At 40.1% G+C, this 24,311-nt stretch overlaps 1 protein-coding gene across 2 annotated transcripts in view; it reads right to left on the bottom strand.

Annotated features, from left to right (window-relative positions):
* Nucleotides 1–284: 284 nt before the first annotated feature.
* ahr2 (aryl hydrocarbon receptor 2) overlaps nucleotides 285–24,311 on the bottom strand; it is an 88,594-nt gene continuing 64,567 nt past the window's right edge. The window contains exons 3-11 of one of the 2 annotated variants that reach the window (XM_066688541.1): nucleotides 23,739–23,860; nucleotides 18,134–18,223; nucleotides 11,564–11,684; nucleotides 9,697–9,842; nucleotides 9,387–9,589; nucleotides 9,017–9,126; nucleotides 7,561–7,702; nucleotides 5,155–7,258; nucleotides 285–4,276 (exon numbers count right to left, since the gene is read on the bottom strand). In XM_066688541.1, coding sequence (XP_066544638.1) covers nucleotides 4,169–4,276; nucleotides 5,155–7,258; nucleotides 7,561–7,702; nucleotides 9,017–9,126; nucleotides 9,387–9,589; nucleotides 9,697–9,842; nucleotides 11,564–11,684; nucleotides 18,134–18,223; nucleotides 23,739–23,860 — 3,146 coding nt within the window. In that variant the 3' untranslated portion in view covers nucleotides 285–4,168. The remainder of the gene's footprint in view (nucleotides 4,277–5,154; nucleotides 7,259–7,560; nucleotides 7,703–9,016; nucleotides 9,127–9,386; nucleotides 9,590–9,696; nucleotides 9,843–11,563; nucleotides 11,685–18,133; nucleotides 18,224–23,738; nucleotides 23,861–24,311) is intronic. The other variant, XM_066688543.1, reaches the window with a different exon arrangement.

The following is a 24,311-nucleotide window of genomic DNA, read 5'->3' as shown; positions in this document are numbered from 1 at the left end:
ATGTGTGTGCGTGTGTATATATACACACATACACACACTAAAACAAAGTCTGTGTACAAAGAACTGTAGAAATCACCCCCCACCACCCATTTTTTATTTTATTTTATTTACTATTGTCCAACTTAAATTCTGGCTTTGTTGTGGACAGATCCATCACAATACATTTTCATCTGACCGCATTGTCTTTATTTCACCACTTCAAGTACAAAAAGCCACCAGAGATATGCTGGTAGTGAGATGAAAGAGAAACTCTTCAATGAAACACAAAGGCTCAAAAACACATGTTGAGTCATTAAAATCCTCTTTAATAATATAAAGATTAAATATTTCAATTAAACAGCAAAAGAAAAACAAAGAAGGGCCATTATTAATACATTGTGTGAAGCGAAAAAAGCTACAAGTTATACGATGTATGTATGTATAAATATATATATATATATATATATATATATATATATATATATATATATATATATATAACTTTTTTTTGTTTTCATTTTCTTAATAAAGAATACAAATTAGTTTTGGACAAGTTTGGATATTTACAAAGTTACACATGGTACGTGAAGGCCTTACAGGCAACTAGACACAATACAACACACTGTACATGATATAGGGATACTGCATTTTGTTTTGAAGAGAGACTGTGCTTCGTGATGTCAAAACTGAAGGGCAGAAATGTAAGACTTCTACAGTAGCAAGAGCAGCCATTGTTACAAGCATGCAGAAAACGGTTGGCTTCATTTCTGTTTTTGCAGAACTGCAAGCGAAGTCTAAACCCATAGTTGAGAAAACCTGGCCATCCAAAAAAAAAAAAAAGTGTCAAAAGTGTCAACCCTTAAAATAGGGTTAGCTTCAATATACAATTAGAAGACAATCAAATTATATATGCAGTAGTCGCTGCATACTGGTGTGTTAATCTCAGCCAATTAAACTGTCAACTCCAACTCTAATTTGATATCTGGTTGCTGAACAAAGGCAGGCAATGTTATAGTGAATAAGCTCACCCATAAACTGATTTTAAAGCTAATATTTTCAGTTGAAAAAGGACAAATAATTTTAGAACCTTTGCCACAATGTTCGATTAAAATCTGTTATCTTACCAAGACTTAAATTAATGCAACTCACTATGAGTTATGTTTAATCTCCAAGCTAATTTCGCTTTTGAGCTAACTTTTGGAACAGACTTCAACTAGACATGAAACTATTAATCTACATAAGAGTTTCATGAAACTCAAAAGATATAAATTTATCCACTGCTTCCCCTCCCCCCTATAAACAAACATCTCTCTGAAAGATAATCACAAATTAAAACCGTAAGGCACTTAGAACAAGTCGTTACTTACTAAAATAGATTGGTCAGGGCTCTAACTGTACACATATTTGTGCAAGAATACACATTTTTCTTTAAATCTGTAGCGCTTGTTACACACCACTCACTCTATGCCTCTGGCCTCCAACGATGTAGTGTGATGGACATTATTACTGATCATTTCATTGCATTTCATAGCTGCCATTTTGTATCCTTGTCTTCGCTGCGAGTCACAACCTCAATGTCCCTTCGCAACAGAAAAAAAAAAAAAAAACGAACAAACAACGACAAAGTACATTTCTGCTTTGGGTTTCAAGCTGGAGGAGAGGGTGAATATTAAAAATGCAATGCCCTCTACAGACGACAGCTTTAGAGTACAACACGTGAGTTAAATAGATCACGTCCTTCTGTGTGGACAACCTGGATAAACACTGTCTTTGTCTCAGATGGGACCACTTGTGCTTCCCCTACAACAGCAGTTCATAAAACAGACAAAGGTGTGGGGGGACACACAATATCTTCATAATACTTACATAGCACAGCAAGGGAAACTTATATCCCCCTTCACCTGCCAAAAAACCTCCATTGCATACAATTCAGAAGCTATCTGCACCCCACCCCTTCGCACTGAGATACAAGGTGTTCTACCAAACTGAACATAAGGCACACATTTCTTTTTTACAAATAAAAAGTGTGTCTTTTATGAGGCACTGAAATCAACTATTCTCGAAATGATCGCAAAAGCTAAAACTGTGGCGTTTAGTACTTTTTAGATTGTGGATTCAAAATGATTCTAGAACCTATATACACATCTCTTTGAAATATATATGTTTGCATAAACTTTTTTGAATATATTCCAATAGATATACCGCAAAAAAATATGCCAATTTACATATGCGACATTTGTTTAGCAATGTCTCGTGAACATTTCCAATTTACACAACACAAGTGACAGGACCTCTTCCAATGTTGTTAATAATATAATTGTACATACAAATATATTTCCATGGAAAATAACACAACAAGAAACAAATCAAACAAGAAAAGGTCCAAATACAAAGGCCACAAATGGGGATTTTTATCTACAGATCTTTTTCCGCTCCCCGTTGCTTTCAAAGGTGTGTGCGAACAACTTTCTGGACACTGGACTAATAGCCTGCTTGGGATTGTCTCCAGCTTTCGTGATTAACTAATGTACTTTTGCCACATTATTCTCCAATGAAAATGGGTTTCCTTATACATTTATCTGTCACCTCCTCATACAAGAACAACGAAACAGTCCTCAAAAGTGGGTGTCATTTTCACGGCAAATACCAAGAACAATTGAACTGAAGTGCTGTAGAGTGAAGGGGGATTGCATTTCGAATACGACTGGGCCTGACTGCCTCCATCTCGTGTGCATGTCGCCAATAGAAGCACAAGCAAAGAGCAACGCTTCTCACAAAAAAGAGGCAAGAAAACACAGAAGAATGGCTCAAAGTGTTAATATTTATAAGTAAATGCTTATAAAAATATAAAAAGATGCAAGTTTTTTTGTGTTTTTTTTTTTTTTTTTAAGCATGATATATTTATAACATTTTGTACGTTTATTTTTTATTTTTTATATGATATTTGAAAACGACAAATGAAAAACCAAGAACGCAAGATCATGAACAGGGATGGGCCCTGGCAGCCAGGAAAATATTTGAGGGACACTTCCTCCTGTAGACCTTTTCACAAACTCTCGTTACAGTTTACGATGCTTCAGAAAGCTGTAAATCAAACTACAGTGAGGATTCTTGTAGATTCCAATGTTTGGAACATTTTATACATATTTATATATATGTATAGAATATATATTATTTCTCCCATCATTGCTGGCTGCCATGTAACATTTCCTATCTCATCTTCAAATTGGTGATATCCTTAAAGATAGATCAAGATAAAAATGATGTAAGCTGCGGTCTTGGTATCGCTTTGATTACAGGATGCAAGACTGATACGCCAGAACCAAGGGCCTGCTCTTGTTCTTAAGTATGCTTAGGTTCTTCAAACACATTGATATTAAAAACTTAGGTTGGAGCAGAGCTTGATCAGGTATGTGCAGGCTGGTGTTTAAGAATGGGAACATGCTTTCCCCTGAGAAATATGGCCTCTTGGAAAGCCTGCCCAGTTGTTACAGCATTGCATGACTTAGCTCAACACTTTAAATCGCATTGTAGGGTGGTTTCAATCCATGAAAAACAAAAACCTTTTCCAATGTTACAAAGCAGCATTCTGTCCAGCAGACCTGTAGTTTTCCCTTCTGACTCTGCGCCGTGCCACCAACCGCCTGTTGCCATGGCCACTGTTGCAGAGTCGCAGCTAATTTCCCAAGAATCCCACTGGAGATTTCCAAGATGCGATGACTGCGCCACCCTCTCCATTACTTCATTTCATTGTCTCCTGTCCATCAACGTCCCGACCCTCATAATCCTTTAGCTCAGAAAGAACAGATTGGCTCTTGGATTTTTGCAGAAATAACAACAAAACAATACTAACAAAACAAATAAATATTTTCTCTTGCAATTGCTTTTCAACGCATGTCCAGGTCATATCTCCATCGATGTCCGATTGGGAAGAAAGATCCCTCTTGGATTGTTTTGAATGGATTCAGCACGATCCAAGTCCCGTGCATTTTCACAGAGAGCAGGTCACAACAAGAGACAGAAAATCAGTACATTCGTCTACCACATCATAGTGGAAGGCCTCCCAAATAAAAAAAGGAATTTGGAAGGCACCTGCGAAGCTGAGTGGCTGTGGGCGGCATCTTTATATCTGAACCAGTCTGCTTGTCCTTTTGCTTCAATGTTCAATGCTGCATGCAAGGACACCCCTCTAATAATCATAGCAGTTGGTTTGACTTTGCTCAGTAAAATACGTGGTTCTGTTGCTGAGAGGCTGATAGGGAAAAGATCCATTTTCTTCAACTGGATGGACTGGGATCTATAAGATAAACAAATACATAAATGATTAAATACAATATAAGGAAAAACTACATTTTATAAGATGACTAAACCCTACAAGTTCTCAATAACCTATTGTCCTCTACTAACATCCACAACAATATGAATAATAATAATAATGAATAGAATGAATTAGATATCATTATATAACACTCTCTATCAACTCTAACAAATTCCAAAGAGTTTCCAAAGTTTTGAGTCTTCCATTCCATTTCCTGTACTTAAGGAAGTACTAAGGCCAAAAATTGCAAATAACAAACCAAACATTTGAAAGATATTGCCCAATTCCAATTTCATAAAGCCTATATTTTGCCTATTGACAATTCTGCTAGTATACTCTGTATTCTCTTCAATTATATGTTCCATCACAGCTGTAAAATTGAACACAAATTCTAAATGGTTAGAACTGCCATTTAGTGTTGTCCGAATTCCAACAGAAGTTATTTTCTTGACCAACAATTATGGTGGATGTTAATGAGACTGAAGCATCCCATGATAATCAACAAAGATTAACACAATTTAGTGCATGGCATTCATTCAGAAACACATGGCAAACATATTTTTACAGTCGTATTTTTAGTATACATTCATATCTGCTAGAAGCACCATATATTCTGTATCTCCACATAGATATTACCACGCATTTCATGACCAAGACAGCTACCACAGAAAATATCCTAATATTCGATGAGAAATATGTCTAGATCACCAGCAGGAGGTGTTAGATATATACTAATCTTTTAATTAACTGTCACTGCTAAGTCTTCCTGATAATGAATCCAACTGATTTACCCACAAACTGTCCACACTGGGATACAGTGAGTGAAAAAGCACAAGAAGTCATGCACATCGGATTACCTGGGTCTGCCCATTGCAGTTCAGAAATGGTTGTTGAGTCAGTAGGCTCTCTGGAGAAAAACCAGGCTGGACCTGGCAAGACAAAGGGCTGATGCTGGTATCCTCTTGAGGGATCACTGCCGTGCCCACAATCGGCTGGCTGCCATTCCTCTGGAAGTAGCATGAAGCCTGTGGGGGACTTTGGTTGGGGGATGGCTTTATCTTCTGGCAGGAAGGCACGGAGACCAACAGTCCTGTGTTGTTATATTGAATCCCACTCACTGGGGCTGAGGAGCTGGTCTTGAACATGCAACTGTTTGTTGGAGCAGTGGGGTTACCCACCAATCCCCCCAGGGGCTGGTAGACATTGTTTGTTGTCTGGGGTCCAAAGCCTACTCTGCAATTTTGGGTATTTTGAGGCAACAACCTTCCAGCAAGGGCATTGTTTGGAAGTGCTTGGGTCTGGTTGTAACAATTGGGAAGGAGGGATGTCATTTGACTTTTTGGTGGCAGCTCTGTGGGATATTGCACTCCATTTTGTAGCACAGGTGGTATCTGCTGCTGTATCTGCTGCTGTTGCTGCTGCTGCTGCCATGACTGTATTCTCAGAGGTTTATTGTCTTGGTTCTGAACTGGGAAATGTCCTGGGAGTTGGGCCTTTGGTGACGGATTTAGGAGAAACTCTTGCTGAGGTGAAGCATTTACAGGACCTGCTTGGAGAAGGTTCTCGGCAAAGTTAGTGTTGGGGATGGGGGAGACCCACTGATTCTGCTGACTTGAACCTACATGGTTCTGCTGGCCAGCAAATGCTTGCTGTTGACATGCCATTTGCTGGGTTTGTACTCCAGGTGGCAAGGGACTTTGAAGAGGCAAAGCCAGCTGGGTAGGATGAATGTGGCCTGCAGTGGCCTGAGAACCCGATCTCATTTGGTTCATGCCATTTATTTGCAACTGGCTGGCACTGGGGAAAGTCTGTGACCCATGCCCAAGAGCACCTGGCTGGCCATGTCTTGCTTGGTTGTGGTTCTGTGCACAAGACCCTGCCAATGTGGTGTTGAAGGGAATCAGTTTATTTAGGCCCAAGTTGTTCTGGGAGCTGATCTCAGACTGTTCAAGAGAGTCATGTTGATTATGCAGTTTAGCAGACTGTGGCCGCTGGAGTACTGGTTGTATTTGAATTGAGGAGTTTAATCCTCTTGGGATTTGAGGGCCAGCATGTGTAAGCTTTTGCAGGCCTCCATCTCCTCCTGCCACTTCTACTAAACTTTGCTCTCCCATTCCCAACGAACTGGACTGGGTTTCGGCAATGACTGGGCTCTGGTGATTGGGCAACAATGAATTTTGCAGGTTGAACTCTTGCTGACCTGGCAAAATGGAGTTCTGCTGGCTTTGGCCCTTGGACAGCGCACAACTCTGGGGGCCGTTATTAAACGGGTTCTGTGGTAATCCAGCAAAGGTCATCTGGTTGATTGCTTGTTTGCCCACAAAACCGTTGGACGGGACGGCTGCCAAGGCTTTGATCTGCTCAGGGCCAGGATTCATCCCACCCCCACAACTGCTCAGGTTGCTCTCCTTAAACAAGGCATCCTCCACATAGGAGAAGATGTCATTGGTGAGGATGTCGTTCAGCTCAATGGCCATGTCACTGTTGATATCCATCTTCAGCAGAGCATTCTCCCACTCTTTGAGTTCCATCTCATCCACATCTAGCTTCTGCAGGGGGTCGCAAAGATTGTTTTCTTTAATGAGCTGCTCGAGGGTCTCCATCATGGCTATGGCGTTATCTTCCTGCTTGATAATATTTTGCCCATGGTTTTCTTGCTGCCAAGGATCCCCATTGAAACTTACAAATGATTGAGTCTCCATAAAAGCTTTATCCAGGGAATAGTCTGGGTCAAAACCTGGGGACACATAAATGGACTGATCTTGCTTCAGCATGGCTCCCAGGATGGAACTGGGGTCCAGGGTCTTCTGCTCAGACAACTTCCTGATTTTAGTAGCCTTGCTGCGGCCTGTGAAATCTTCCAGAGAGGGCAGTGTTTCATACAGTACTGCTTCACCAGTGGCAAAATTGAAGGGTAGCTGCATCTTCCGTTGGCGAAGGTGCTCTTCTCCTTCTTCGTTTCTGAAGAAACAAAATGGAGGTCACCTTTTATGCCACTTTTTAAATTACTGGTTGGAGTCCGAAGTCCTTTCAGTAACTAGACTGAAAGTAAACTATAATTAAACTAGTCTAAAACACTTTCATGTTATATATTTGTCAAACATGAAGGTATTAATTTGTGGCAAAACCCATAACATTGCACCAGTATTAAAGAAAGGTATGTATGACTAGGCAATTGTTTATAAGCATAATATCATGTATTTTAACAATTATAAGTGGCCCTGGATAATCGCGTCTGTTAAGAAGGAAAAAACAATACTTACGACAAGGCTCTTTGTCGCGCAACAATAAAATCTGGCCTTCCTCCTTTGTAGACAAGTCTTGCGTTTGCTTGAACCCATACCCAGCCGACGTTTTTGGTCAGGAGGCGGAAGACTGTCAGACCACTTTCTCCTGTTTTAATCACTATAAAAAACACATTAACACTTTTCACTCCTGTGGCTTAAAAGCACAGCAGTTCAGTAATGTTTTTAATGTTGTGTGTGACTTAATGTGTGAAGCTATACATAGATTTTGGTTATACAGAAAATAAGCACAACCCCCGCCCCCAAATCAAATTGATTTTAATGTGCAGAGAGATTTACAATCCATACTACAAAGTGATGGAAGCATATAAGTGTCTACAATCATGTAAAAGAGCAGGTTTGGAGCAAGAGAATGTTTTTCACTGCCATGGAAATGTAAAACTGCTGTACTGAGCACCCAATAGTATTATTTGCACCGGGAAGACACTCAAGATTTAAATTGGAAAGAAGTGCAAAGGAATACATGAAGAACAATAATATCCTCAGTGAATGTGCGTAAACACATTCCAAGCTTAGAAGTGCATTCCTTGAAGATACATTTTAGTGCATTTATAACTTATTTTTTATCATCCTATGTCATGTTTGATATGCCCTTTGGATAATATTGGAATATGAAACCACATCCATTCTTTGTTGCAGAAAGGATTACAAATTGGCTTATGACTTTGGGACTGGGGTGAGGTAATGGTAGGTGGGTGGTGGGGATTAGACACATATCAAGCTATCCTACCCCATGCTGAAACTGACTTTCTGTTGACAACGTCTGAGCATGTTTCTTCAGATAAACATTAATCGAAAATGCATTAATGCTTGAAACCCGCCCAACTCTTACATTAGTAATGAGTTAATTCACTAATATATCTTCATTAATTGGCCTTCCGTTGGTCTCCCCAAAAACAGCAATTTGACTTAAAACACCCTCAGTGGGTTTTGGAGGGCAATATGGCAAGCTGATGGGAATATTATGGACCCAAAAGAATAACATAACATACAAAATTAAAATTAAAGAAAACGCCCAACGATGAGAAATAGTAATAGATTACTACATTACTGTAATAGTAATAGCTCACTCACATTACATTTGCATAAACTTACATAAACTTTTAAACCCTCCCAGGCCCGGCCCTAAATTAATATAGTTTCCTCCCCTGTGTGATCCAATCATGGGCCACAATCAGTGTCGTATCAGAAGATATGCTTTTTTTTTATTTAAATTTAGATGACGGAGACATTTGAATATGAATACATGTGCCAGCATTTAGTACGGATACTGAAAATGCTGCTCCCTCCTCTGTCAGAGACGTTGTTTACACTAGAGGAGGTTCTGCACACACCTGACTATGAGACAGACCTCAGTTCAAACAGATGGAGCGAAGATACTGGACAGACCACAGTACAGTTTCGCTTCACTTACTTCTCACATGGTTGTCTGCACAGTACATCATGTCTGCTGCGTGAATAAACTGGTACCCTGTTCCCCTCATGCAGAGCTCGGTTTCAGTGTATCCCAAAACAACTTTCCCTCTATAAAGGAAAGAACAATGAAGAAAGAAAAATATTAGTTTCCAAAATGAATTCTGAAGTTCAGATATAGAGCAAGGCTTACAACAGCAGGGGCAGGGTTTCCAATCTAGTATTTTTCCCAAGGCAATGGGTAAAGTAGTAGTGGAGAACGTGATAGAATAAGCACGTTTCATTAAATTCAAAATGGCAACCAGGATGGGAATGCTAACTGACACATGCAACCAAGGTGGTTCCCTGGTCATGTTGACATTGGCAGGTACCTGGAGTCGCATCCTGTGGGTGTAAAGTCCAGCTTGTGTTTGGTCTGGAAGATGAATGTCTTGGTTCTGATCTCCAGGATGGATGGCGGCTGCACAGGTGTGGCGATGGCAAAGAGGGCCAGCTGAGAATGGGCCAAGGTCCCATCTTCAGCCATCTTATTTTGCCCATGGAGGAACTTCAGGCGTCCCTGGAAGTTAAGTGCCTACATGGGGAATAAAAGGAATGGCCGTGGTTAGTCTAAGTATGCGACGGCAGATGCCAAAGCAAGCCAAGAAAGGTACTGTAGTTGCTTCAGAACTAGAGACGTACCAGAAACCCAGAGGAGTTGTCAAGGAGGCATCGGAAACGACAGCAAAAGCTCCTCTCCAGGAAGGATGAGTTTTCAGGGGGAATGAGTTGGGGGTCGTAGTTCACAATGTTGCTGGAAATACTGGCGCTGTTGCTAATCTGCATGCCTGAAAAACATTAGAAGAAAGAACAAGAACTTTCAAAACTTCAAAGGTCACCAAGGAGCTTGGATGAGTTGTACAGGGCTTCAGGTAGAACATGACAGAGTATTTTCCGTGTTTCTTTTGTTTACAATGGCGCAATTTTTCAGCATTAGGAAAATTAGAAACAGTAGTCTTGGCTGTACGTGTGTTTTTGTGATAACTGTGTTGGTTGTGATGAAAGGTACTTGATGTTTAATTCATTCAGGAGAAACGTTACAAATGAAAAGGTCATTCCACACATATTGTTGTACTTTAAAAGAGAACGTGAACAATGAGCCTTGTCTTGCGACTGCGTACGCTTTCACAACACAACAGATCAACCAAACGCATAGACGGATAATACCACTTCACATACAATACATATATAAAAGGTATTCTTATGAAACATCCTGCTGTAAACCGGGTCTGTTAATCTGTAAAATCACTAACCATCAGCTCAATCTGTATATGCGCAGACTCATCTAATTCTCTCTTGGAGCTGAATTACACATCACATTTTCAAGGACCTACTTGCTCATGAGTGCAGACAAATAGCTTTCTATGTACTCTTAATCTCTGGAGAGAGTAGGACATGCTTCCATTCAATCACACCTCATTGTGTAATATGGTAATTAGGAAGGTACTCTTCATAATGTTATTTTTAACATCTTTTTATTGACTCTTTTCATTGAGAGTGAATGTCAAGTGTATATCATGGATAATGGATTACCTTCGCAAGTTTTTAAAACACTCCACTGATATCATGATTCTTCTAGTTAGTAATGGAGATGCATTATCTGAAAACTCCTCAACATTACTGAAATATGGAGAGGGAAAAGCGTGGCAGCTTTCAGTACTCATACCATTCTAATAAACTACAACTAATTTTTCCACATAATAGAGGGATCGAATTAAAAGTCAGTTATTTAAGTCCACCTGCTTTTTCAATTTCCAAACTTCTGATTGCACCTAATAGTAAACATATGGTTCCTATAGTGAGTCACGGCTTTTTGAGTTCTGAGTTTTGTCGTCTTCCAAGGCTGTTCATGGTGAGACCGGTGGTAAGATTTTCCAGTGGAAGGTCCAAAACCCTTTTTCAAACCTTGCAACCTTAAAGCCCAGACCAAAGTTTTTGTTATCAAATACAGACTTGTAAAGTAATACACCCTTGGGGGCATCTAATTTAAAAAAAAATTTTTTTTTTAAAAGAAGAAACTTAAAAACAAAACAACAAATCAGTGTTCAAATGCAACCATAACCAATGTCAGATGTTTTGTGATGAACAATTAGCTTCACAACTGATGTCTTGAGACTTTAAATGCCTCTTCCTTGTTCCTTTTTGATACATCTCCATTTGGACTAGTTTTCCACCATGTCTAAACACAAACCTGGACCTGGGGAGCCAAGGCCCAATTCATTAGTTTTATATATGTTTACCTAAATCACAAATATTTTAAAAACATGGAACTTATTAATGAAAGGTTTCCTGATTTAGGGAAATATACCACTTGAAGGAAATTCAGGTGTTCCCAAAATATCTCAACACCACATCAATTATTGAGAATCAATTGTTTCCAGGTCTTTATATGATTTAAAGCCTGTGTGGTTTGGGGCTCTCAAAGGTAGTAATGCTTTTCCCCTCTTCAGGAGACCCTTGTAACTACAATTCTGCCAAAAGTTCTCCAAACACCAAGGAAGACACCCACCACCTTCAGTCCCCTGTTCATCAAACTGGTTTGGGTTCAAGGCAAAGTGGAGCTGGCTTCGGAACGTAGCTCTGTCATCAGTGTGTATCAGCTCGAACACGCTCTGGTGGATCACATCAGACTGGAAAAAAGGGGAAAAATATGAATTAACCTGAGAAAAATATGAATTAGCCTGGGAAATCCCACTGGGACAAGGTCATAAAAGAACAGTATAAAGAGTATTTTATCTGAAACCATGTAATCGTTATCAACACACCTATTTCTCACTGTTACACAATTGCATAGTGTGCACAGCATGGAAAGGGCCACATGAGGAAATAGTTGAAAGGAGATCACTTCTTCAAAACCAGTTTTTTTCAATTCGATCCTCCTATTCCATTCTTCCTCTCTACTGAGGCACGTGGGTAATATTACATATTTATTTATGACTTGTTTAATAATTGATTCATTCTGCCTGCACCTTTATCCAGGCATACTCACAATAATGACACAGTTCTTAATAAAATGCATGAAAACACTGTGACAGTAACATAAAAGGAGATTATGCAATGTCGCCCAATGGCATGACTGAAGGTGTATTATCTCTTGTGAATTTTGTTTCAAATATGTTTGAAGCAATAATGATGTTCTATTCAGAGGCACAAAATGAGCAAATCCTCAAATGGGATTTGCCAGCAGGGGACACTTAACCCACCTAATTTACATTGCTTTCCCTAAACAATTGAATATAATGTATTTTCACAGCCCTGAGATGTGTAATTTGTAGATGTGTAGTGTTGGGGGTTGTATCTGGTCTTTAGTATGGCAAGACAATGATGTTGGTGTGCTCAGTGCTATTGGGATCCAGTTGCTCTCGTACTTCAGAAGAAGGCTGTATGAGAACACAGTCCTGACCGAGCATTTCCCTCTAGTGGTGCTGCCTGGTTACCGCATGGCAACAGCGTGCCCGAGACTTTCCGCAGAATTCCTGAAGGAATTCTTCTCTCAGCAGGGATAAGCAAACAGCACTTCAGTGTTTTCAGCAATTACCGTAACCCAGTGAACCACAGCCTACTTACACCCCAGTTGTTCTTAAGAAAATAGCTGCTGAGGAGCCATGAATGCTCCTTTGAACAAAACACACAGACACTAAGAAGTCTAAGACTAAGGACATTCAAGAAAGAAAGTCCAAATGTTACTTTCTCAAGATCCCAAGTTCACTGCCTCACGCCTGTTAGTTACGGCCTTTTAACATCCTCCCGCTGCGATGCCTGTACAGAAACTGTGAGAAAACAAAGTCCACACTGTTGAACTAAACTTAAGTTGAAAACTGCTGTTTTTTTTGTTTTTTTTAAGCATTCGAACAAAAAAATCTTCGATTAGCAAACCATTAAGAATAACTGCTGCCTTTATTTTGCTTTGACACTTCTGTGATGTTTAGTTATGCAGTCATTTGTAATTCTCTGTAAAACAAAGTTCATTTTTTCCCTGACAATAGTGCTTGACAATAGCTGAGGAGCAGGGAGGCCATTGCAGACTTCAACAGTAAACAGTTTCTTTTCCCCTCTTTTTTCTGGGGGAGCAGACATTGCATGACTAATTGAAATAATGTTTTTCCTACAGCTTTTGGATTGGTTCTCAGTGCTAGCTCACATCTTTTCTCACTCGGGGAAAAAAAAACCTGTATAGCATATCTGTTTGGGCTATCGTCCAAAATGACCTTCGCCCTGTGAGGGAGCCAAATCAAACAGTGTTTTCTGAAAGTAAACTTATGTAACTAGAGTCTTTTTACTCCTCTGAAACAGCTCACTTCTCGTCCTGTCTCGACAGGTTTAGGGAAAGAACCCCTCGGGGAAACTGATATTCCACACCAAATTGCCTTCAGGTGGCATGGGTTCCTATATAACTAAATGCGGTTTTATTCGTTTACATTAAGTTACATTCTCAGATAATGTTCTAACATTTTACTACTCCATATTTAAATGTCAAACGCATTGTTAATGCAATTGTGAAAGCTGTTAAATGTGATTTGTATTTGCAATTCACATAAAAAATATAATCTGTGGTATTGTACAGAAAATAATTAAGGACCTTGGGAACATTATGAGACAAATACCTTGTTCAAAATACCAAAGCATGCAATTTATTGCTGTATTAACTTTCAGCTTCTAAACTCCAGGAAAAGTGTGGGTGCGATCTCATGATTTAAATCTTTTTTTGCTTCGAAAATGTTTTGCAGAAAGAAAAAACAATCTTGACACAAAGAGACGGATGAAAAAAAAAGTTTGGTTTCTGTATAAACCAATATGTGTTTATATTATTTAAATCTCTGTGGCGTTATGTATTGACTCTGGGAAACTGATTGATAGGGTGAGGGAATTCAAGAAAAAAAAAACACTAAAGTCATGCAATGTTTATTTTAAGCACACACGCCTTAAATATGATTTTGGCTGTAAGAATTGTTTCCTAAAGTAAGAAACGCTTAGTGCGTACATATGAATAAAAGCTTTCTTCCCTTAGCGCTTTAAGCTAGCGCTGTCCGAATAAGGTACTCTCAGGAACAGTGAATTTCAGTGAGTTTACTCTGAAGTCATAAGATTTTCCATTTCAAAACAATCTCTAATATTCAGACTTGTTGTGTGTGTGGGGAGGGAGGGGGTTTGTACTATGCAGCAAAATTTCCACCTCTAGAGGACCTCTGTCACAATGTTGTACCTAAACCCTCCTGTCTGGCCATCGTACAGGCGGGACCCTATAAATAAGATTTCACACACACGGAAGGAGTATTTGTTAAATATTTGTACTGAACTCTTCAATCAAAATTAGAAACAAAAATAATGACGTACACGTATAGTGGCTGGTTAAGAAATTTAGATCAGAGGGAAGAAACTGCTTCAATCTGCTTAGCATGTGCCCAGTTCATTAGCAGATGTGCATACAGTAACACACAAGCAGATGTGATGTAATAAAAACAGGGTCACAGCAAGGCATGAATCAGCAAAGTTGGGAGCAATTAGTTCTCACTATATTCTTTTTTAAACATTCTTTTTAGAAACATTCCTCCATTATCTAGAAATGAACGCAAAATAAATAAGAGTGAGCTTAACATATTGGGGAGATTGTGACCTGGTACAGGGACTAGCAAAGGAACGCCATTTCCACGTTTTTGTTCTTGGAAAATACAGACAAAACCTCGCCTGAATTTGCCGAATTTGGTCTTAAAGGGAAACTGAATGAAAACAAAGACTCCATCCTCACCCGATGTAAGGCATGGAGGGACTGTTCCTGACCATGACGTCAACGCTGAACACAAAAGGACCTACTGTAACTCTCCGCAGGTGACGCAATGCCACCAGACTGGCACTCTTAAGAGACCGTTTGTTGTATGTTCATTTTCTTTGTCGCACTTGTTACGCAGGGTTGAAATTAATTGCTTTATCGATGTCAATGAGGAACAAGAGTAACTGAAACACTCAAATAATGCAAACTACTGAACTTGAACTGGTTACTGGCCATGTCTGAGGCTATTTAAGATGTGTATTTCAAGCAAACTATCTCAGGAAGCAGTGTGTAGTTGCTCAGATATATGTGTGTGTGTGTGTAAACTTTCATGGTGGTGCATAGTCTGGGCATTTCTATTGCATTGTGTACATTCTTGCATGTCTCCTGCTTAGTTTTCTACATACCATTTTTTTTTTAACCCCAAAATATGGGAGTTTTGTGACAATACAATGAGTGTCTGTATACCAATTAGGGATAACAGTGTCTCTACTTATTTGGAGATATGTTAGCATTGCAATTCAATTAGCTACATATATCCCACTAACTGCTTTAATATGCCTGGGACCTGTTCATGTAATCCATATAAAATCTCTCTCTCTCTCTCTCTCTCTCAGCTTATCATATGCAAACCATAAATGCATAAATCTTTCAGGTTCTCTCATGCTTCCTTGTTACTGTGAATTAAAAGCTTTCCCTTTCATTCAGCTTCCTGTGCAAGCTGTTTTTTCTCGTTTAGCTGAATTGAATTAAAGCATTAATTATCCAACTTAAAAAAGTGAAGCTCGTCTCCTTTCGATGTTATGGCTGTTTAATATAGCAAGCCAAATTACCATTTAGAGATATTTCTAAATGCATTTCAAGATATCTTCAAATATTTCAAGCTTGGCTGAGATTATCACTTCCTGTTTCCTCATTCTGTTACATAGAAATTCATTAACAAGTTAACAGGAAGTGATAATCTTGGGCTACATACAGGAGGTGATTTGAAGATATCTCAAATTGATTTAGAGATACATCTGCAAATGACTTCCATATTATTTAGAGATCTCTAAATAATTTCAAGCCAAATTATCATTTAGAGATATCTTAAATTCATTGAAAGATATCTTCAAATATTTTGAGATCTCTCTAAATCTTTAACGATATCTGCAAATCAATTAGAGATATCTAATTTAAAAGTACATTTAGAGATATCTCTAAATGATTTGCAGGTATCTTTCGATGATTTAGAGATATCTCAAAATATTTGAAGATATCAGATCTTTCGATGGCAGGCACAGTCCTTCATAACTGACATAAATGGTGGTTTCGGGGTAGGAAGAAGATTGTGTCGACAAACTTAAAGTTAATCTCGTCTCCTGGATTCTCAATGTGATCTTGCAATTGTCGACACATTCTCGTGGATGACGTTTTGTTTACAACGTGTCTTAGGAAAGTCATCAGACTTTCGCATCAAGGAGAGGGAAGAGATATACACTCACCTAAAGGATTATTAGGAACACCATACTAATACTGTGTTTGACCCCCTTTCGCCTTCAGAACTGCCTTACTTCTACGTGGCACTGATTCAACAAGGTGCTGAAAGCATTCTTTAGAAATGTTGGCCCATATTGATAGGATAGCATCTTGCAGTTGATGGAGATTTGTGGGATGCACATCCAGGGCACGAAGCTCCCGTTCCACCACATCCCAAAGATGCTCTATTGGGTTGAGATCTGGTGACTGTGGGGGCCAGTTTAGTACAGTGAACTCATTGTCATGTTCAAGAAACCAATTTGAAATGATTCGACCTTTGTGACGTGGTGCATTATCCTGCTGGAAGTAGCCATCAGAGGATGGGTACATGGTGGTCATAAAGGGATGGACATGGTCAGAAACAATGCTCAGGTAGGCCGTGGCATTTAAACGATGCCCAATTGGCACTAAGGGGCCTAAAGTGTGCCAAGAAAACATCCCCCACACCATTACAGCACCACCACCAGCCTGCACAGTGGTAACAAGGCATGATGGATCCATGTTCTCATTCTATTTACGCCAAATTCTGACTCTACCCTCTGAATGTCTCAACAGAAATCGAGACTCATCAGACCAGGCAACATTTTTCCAGTCTTCAACTGTCCAATTTTGGTGAGCTTGTGCAAATTGTAGCCTCTTTTTCCTATTTGTAGTGGAGATGAGTGGTACCCGGTGGGGTCTTCTGCTGTTGTAGCCCATCCGCCTCAAGGTTGTACGTGTTGTGGCTTCACAAATGCTTTGCTGCATACCTCGGTTGTAACGAGTGGTTATTTCAGTCAAAGTTGCTCTTCTATCAGCTTGAATCAGTTGGCCCATTCTCCTCTGACCTCTAGCATCAACAAGGCATTTTCGCTCACAGGACTGCCGCATACTGGATGTTTTTCCCTTTTCACACCATTCTTTGTAAACCCTAGAAATGGTTGTGCGTGAAAATCCCAGTAACTGAGCAGATTGTGAAATACTCAGACCGGCCCGTCTGGCACCAACAACCATGCCACGCTCAAAATTGCTTAAATCACCTTTCTTTCCCATTCAGACATTCAGTTTGGAGTTCAGGAGATTGTCTTGACCAGGACCACACCCCTAAATGCATTGAAGCAACTGCCATGTGATTGGTTGATTAGAAAACTGCATTAATGAGAAATTGAACAGGTGTTCCTAATAATCCTTTAGGTGAGTGTATATACAGTACCTACAGAAAGTCTACACCCCCTTTTTTTCACATTTTGGGTCAGTGCTCCAGTCAGTAAGGGGACAACAATATCTTATACATATACAGAGAGCAGTGGCTCCTCTCAACTAAGACGGTCCCGGTATGAACCACATACAAATAAAAAATAAAAACAGGCCAGTTTGCAACAGGCCTAGACTAGATTACAATCACAATTAAATCAGATTAAAATCAGATTTCTTCAATTTAAAACAGGCCTAGACTAGACCAGAACAGCTGTTATGTTAGGGAATATGTGAGGGTTTTGAGTAGATTTGAATCGGGATTGCTTTGGATTTGTATCTGTCCTGTGAAGAATAAAGTAATAAAATACACAGGAAAGTGAAAAAGCCCCCTATCTCTCTGGACACACCTTCCCCCAGATCTTTATTTCCTTAAGTTCCTTCATAAGAACAAAATTTTAATGTAGATTGCTTTGAGAGAATCCTTTCTGGATATTCTTTACACACCTTTATGGTTTGTTTCATTCTCACGTCTCATCTATCACCCTTTCCTTTATGTATAAATAAGTTCCCCAGCACCTTAGGGTGGCAGGACACCAGATGCGATTTGGTGTTGCTCACCTGATGGAAGCCGAGGTAGTCCTGAATGGTGGGCGACGAGTAGAACACGTATCCTTCAGCAGTGACGACCAGGACGAATCCGTTGAGAGCCTGCGGAGAAAAAAAATATGTCACATTTGTGGCACCTTTGCCATGCTTTTTACAGAGATAAATGTTAGAAGAACAATACAAATAATGGGACCCGTCGAGGCATGGACTCCACTAGACCTCTGAAGGTGTGCTGTGGTATCTGGCACCAAGACGTTAGCAGCAGATCCTTTAAGTCCTATAAGTTGCGAGGTGGGGCCTCCATGGATCGGACTTGTTTGTCCAGCACATCCCACAGATGCTCGATTGGATTGAGATCTGGGGAATTTGGAGGCCAAGTCAACACCTTGAACCCGTGATTCATCAGACCAGGCCACCTTCTTCCATTGCTCCGTGGTCCAGTTCTGATGCTCACGTGCCCATTGTAGGCGCTTTGGGCAGTGGACAGCGGTCAGCATTGGCACCCTGACTGGTCTGCGGCTACGCAGCCCCAATACACAACAAACTGAGATGCACTGTGTGTTCGGACACCTTTCTATCAGAACCAGAATCAGAACTTTTTCAGCAATTTGAGCTATAGTAGCTCGTCTGTTGGATCAGACCACATGGGCCAGCCTTCGATACCCACGTGCATCAGTGAGCCTTGGCCTCCCATGACCCTGTCGCCGGTTTACCGCTTTTCCTTCCTTGGACTACTTTTGATAGGTACTGACCACTGCAGACCGGGAACACCCCACAAGAGCTGCAGTTTTGGAGATGCTGTGACCCAGTTGTTGTCTAGCCATCACAATTTGGCCCTTGTCAAAGTCGCTCAGATCCTTACGCTTGCCCATTTTTCCTGCTTCTAACACATCAACTTTGAGGACAAAATATTAACTTGCTGCCTAATATATCCCACCCACTGACAGGTGCCATGATAACGAGATTATCAGTGTTATTCACTTTACCTGTCAGTGGTCATAATGTTATGGTTGATCGGTATATATATATATACACACATATACACATACATACATACATACACACACACACACACACACACATATATATATATATATATATATACACTCACCTAAATGATTATTAGGAACACCATACTAATACTGTGTTTGACCCCCTTTCGCCTTCAGAACTGCCTTAATTCTACGTGGCATTGATTCAACAAGGTGCTGAAAGCATTCTTTAGAAATGTTGGCCCATATTGATAGGATAGCATCTTGCAGTTGATGGAGATTTGTGGGATGCACATCCAGGGCACGAAGCTCCCGTTCCACCACATCCAAAAGATGCTCTATTGGGTTGAGATCTGGTGACTGTGGGGGCCAGTTTAGTACAGTGAACTCATTGTGTTCAAGAAACCAATTTGAAATGATTCGACCTTTGTGACATGGTGCATTATCCTGCTGGAAGTAGCCATCAGACGATGGGTACATGGTGGTCATAAAGGGATGGACATGGTCAGAAACAATGCTCAGGTAGGCCGTGACATTTAAATGATGCCCAATTGGCACTAAGGGGCCTAAAGTGTGCCAAGAAAACATCCCCCACACCATTACACCACCACCACCAGCCTGCACAGTGGTAACAAGGCATGATGGATCCATGTCCTCATTCTGTTTACGCCAAATTCTGACTCTACCATCTGAATGTCTCAACAGAAATCAGGTTGTACGTGTTGTGGCTTCACAAATGCTTTGCTGCATACCTCGGTTGTAACGAGTGGTTATTTCAGTCAAAGTTGCTCTTCTATCAGCTTGAATCAGTCGGCCCATTCTCCTCTGACCTCTAGCATCAACAAGGCATTTTCGCCCACAGGACTGCTGCATACTGGATGTTTTTCCCTTTTCACACCATTCTTTGTAAACCCTAGAATTGGTTGTGCGTGAAAATCCCAGTAACTGAGCAGATTGTGAAATACTCAGACTGGCCCGTCTGGCACCAACAACCATGCCACGCTCAAAATTGCTTAAATCACCTTTCTTTCCCATTCAGACATTCAATTTGAAGTTCAGGAGATTGTCTTGACCAGGACCACACCCCTAAATGCATTGAAGCAACTGCCATGTGATTGGTTGATTAGATAATTGCATTAATGAGAAATTGAACAGGTGTTCTTAATAATCCTTTAGGTGAGTGTATATATATATATATATATAGATGTTTTGGCATTCATTTTGCCTGGAGCTGTGAGATACCAACTTCACTATCTTCACACATCTTTACTAGTTTAACAACATATTTTATTCTCAGAAATAGCATGTGTTAAGGTTGTGCATATGTGAAACATGATTTAATTAATAGGACAACCAATATGGGTAAGAAACTACTAAATCTACCACCACTATAAGCATCAAGACTAGATGTGCTGCAACCATTATACTACCACCACTGCTTCAAATACTGCTACCACTACAAGGTATTCTTTCATAGCACAAATGACAAGGTCTTAATTACTTTTTTTTTTTTTTACATTTCAGGGTTAATACACTATAATACCACAGCTATTATTAGATTTTAGGGAAGTGGCAGACTGAAAGAGGCAAAGATTTACAGTCCATTAAGGTGAAGGGGGAGATTTATGCCCTTAAGTGCCCTTAAGTACTGTGGTTTAAGGCATTAGTACAAAAAATAATTAACCTACACCGAAGACGAAGAAGACGAAGAAGACGACGAAGAAGAAGACGAAAAAACTGAGAACTCGATAGAAAGCAGAAAGTGAGCGAGTTTGGGTAAACATCCCACGCAATTAGTGGCTTCTTTGTTCAGGTGTTAAACATGTCAACAGGCAGGAAAGACTATGACTCACAGTCACGCAAAGGATCCCATTCCCTATAAACAATGAGCCTCCAGCAAGCTCCCTTCCATTAGCCACAGGGATGGCTCATTCCCCTGGACTGCACCCAACAATAATCCCACCCCACCGACCGCCTCGCGCTGCCGAGACCTGACCACCGGCGGCTCACATTTCCCTCGCCTGGAATCCCGGAGACGCCACTGGCACCCTCGCCTGTTTGCTTTCTTAATTCAAGCATTCAAGGAAATATACAAAGTCCCCAACGCTGACCTTCAAGGAAAAAATCAAATAGTTTCCTTAGTAAAATAAGTCTTCTCTTCTCCATTCCAGTTGTCGTTTCTCGCTTTTGTTTCTTTTAGTCTTTTTTCCCTTCTTTCTGTTTGTAACTGAAATCAACCCACTGCCTTGTTCTAAGTAATGGAGATTTCATTTAAAACATAACAATTTAAAAACAGCAAAACCAGAGCCAACTTAATCAAACTGTACACATTCCAAGGGCTCCCTGTTAACTAATTAAAACAATACTTTAATAATGTCTGATAGTAATTACAAAAGCCTCACAAAACAAAACACAAAAATCTGTTCAATTTGGGTAGCAGGCAACAAGAATTAAATCGTTGCAAGTGAAACCAGGTTTTCAAATTATCATTTGCTATGAAGTTAATTAATATTGGTAGGAAACCCCAACAACAACATTGTATGCCCTGGATTGTGAAAAAAGATGGCGCTTTGAGTAAAACTGTAATTACCTGTGAAGACAATTTCAACAAGGTGCATATTTGAGACATTTTGTAAAGTTACCATTTTTTTTTTAATTACCTTTTCTAACCGAAACATAGAATCACTGTGACTGTGAGAAAGAACGGCAACTCGAGTCAAAGCACAACGATGGCTTCCAGATTTGGTCAGGCGCTATTGCAATATGTACACATCCTTTTCCAGTCTAATACCTAGGTTCCTTTTCTTTTCATTTTATGTAACCACCACCTGTGACTATATTTACATACTTTCGACTGTTGCTGGCAGTGGACTTACTTCTGTTGATTCGCATGCCTTAGTAATAGAGTGAAAAACATGCTTTCCCTGTGGAACGAAAGCTCAGAAAGCAACCGAGAAAAATGAACAGTAGGAATGAAGTGGGTGAAAACCTACGCAACTGGACGAGGTGGACATGATCCAGCAATCCCATCTGTCCAAAAAGAAACACGGACCACTATTCAAAAAACCCAGACCCCCCACACACTAGTAAATGCGCAGTCTATTAATCACTTCCTTGTTTTGTCCACTTTGTAGTCAACATCCGTACAGTAAGGGAATCGAACGATTGGAGCCACTCAGTCACACTAAAAACCAATTGTCTGTGGCCACTTGCACCGACACGTGCAAACACAGATTTTAAAAGACAATCTAGTCAAATCAAGCTTTTACATAGAGGAGAACATTTTGGGGAGCATAAAGGAAAACTGTGTAAATGGTGTTCAAACAACACTTTGCTTCATGCTTTTATACACACAACCCCAACGGTAAGCATTGAGGATAGATTGCCAGCAGAAAAAGTGGCAAAAAAAACACAAGAAACATACTTCTCTAATTTACACATGATGATGTTGCTTCCTATGTTCGATATATTTTTTTAAAGCTATCTATATGAAATGTAATCCTTCAGTGTTCCTGCTTCAGGCAACAGTTGGAAGTACTTGCAAAAGTTGCATTAATCTCCTTTGGCCCATTTTCAGACCCAAATCTGTGCTAGGTGAGAAAAACTACCAACAAATAGAAAAGGGTGTTTACGTTTTCATATAATGTAGAAGAAGCCTGTGTGTGTCTGCATCAAGGAGTAGTGTAACGGAACAAACGCCTACATTCCGCAAGCTGATGCCGTCATTGATAATATAAAATTAACTTTACAGCGGCCTGTCATTTGGATTGAGCTGCTGTAATGTGGAGATCTTGTTTGAACACAATACCAAGCACAAAACCCGACATAATGAGGACACATTTCGATGTAATTCTAATTTGAGCATCACAGTATGGCAGGGCTCTCTCAAGTTCTCTGGTTCCAAACCGGGCCCTGCTCATAATGTATGGTTTGTCGGTTTTGATTGGTTGGAAATGCTTGGCTGACAATGAGGGATCTGATGAGGAGGTGGGTCGTTGCTGGGAATGCGAGTGACATCATTACAACCAATACTCAAGCAGCAACATGTATGATGGATTGCCACTACGTTATCATTGTTTATTCTTTCGGAGCCAAAGGAAAAACACAAAACCGCATTGTTTCAGGAGACTCATCCCTACGGTCGAGTAGGTACAGAGACCGTTTTGTCAAACCGCGTTTAATGTGTCCTCAAGTGATGCAGAAATAGATATTCTAGATATCTGAGTGTAGAATATCACAGTCATTATTTACACAATGTTACATTATTTTATGGTAGACTTTTCAGCATACTAATATCAATTTGTATTTAGTATATATTCAGAAATACTTCTTAAACCTCTCTTCAGGCAAAAACTGAAAAAGTGTGCTTCAGATATTGTGCAAGATCTGGCTGAATAATATGGTGCTGATATATGTGTGTGTATATAAAACTTTAACACACACAAATACATATTATTTTTGTGAAAATTTGAATATTGAAAGTCTTCAGTGCAGTGAATGTCTTCAAAGGTACAGAAACACAACAGGCGGACACTTGCCTGCCACATGAGCTTGCTAGTAATGTTGGCAGGGAAAGCTACTCTTTCCCCTTCAGCCAAAACTAGGCCTCAGTTCCTATCACCTACTTGTAGGAGGAGATCCCCTTCCGAGAAGCTGACGCCATCGATCGTCGGAACGCTCTGCCCATTCCCTCCGAAAGTGGCCACTCTCTCCGTCAGCCACGTCACATTGTTTTTCTTCATGGTAGCTGCAAAAGAGAAAAGAAACAACTTCACACCGGCACGCAAACTTGAAAGCTATACGCACAGGAATTTGGAACAGCTTGCGCTTTTGTAAGATGTTTATATAATTGCTGCCAAGCACCGACATTGTCCTCATTTTTGTTCGACCAACAAACGCCATCGCCCCCCGCCAGCCCCTTCCCCCCCACTCTCGTGTCCCCCTCCTGCATGGCCATACATACTCCTCATTTAAAACAGTCAGGGAGGACTTAAAAGAAATTCAAAACAGGCTTTGGTGATTCAATTAAAGACTATCCTTTGTGTACTTTGTTTTCTGAAGAGAAACCAAATGAACAAACTCTTAAATAAAAAGATAATTACAACTGCACACAAGAACGTCAAGAAATCAGAGAAGAACCTCAGATATTTATAACTGGAGTTCTTCACAGTGTTCTGTGGAGTGCAGTATCCCAGGGA

Source organism: Amia ocellicauda, chromosome 16 (genome assembly GCF_036373705.1).
Source record: "Amia ocellicauda isolate fAmiCal2 chromosome 16, fAmiCal2.hap1, whole genome shotgun sequence".
NCBI lineage: Eukaryota > Metazoa > Chordata > Actinopteri > Amiiformes > Amiidae > Amia > Amia ocellicauda.
Note: the sequence above shows the minus strand (reverse complement) of the source record. Positions and strands in the feature narration are given on the sequence as shown.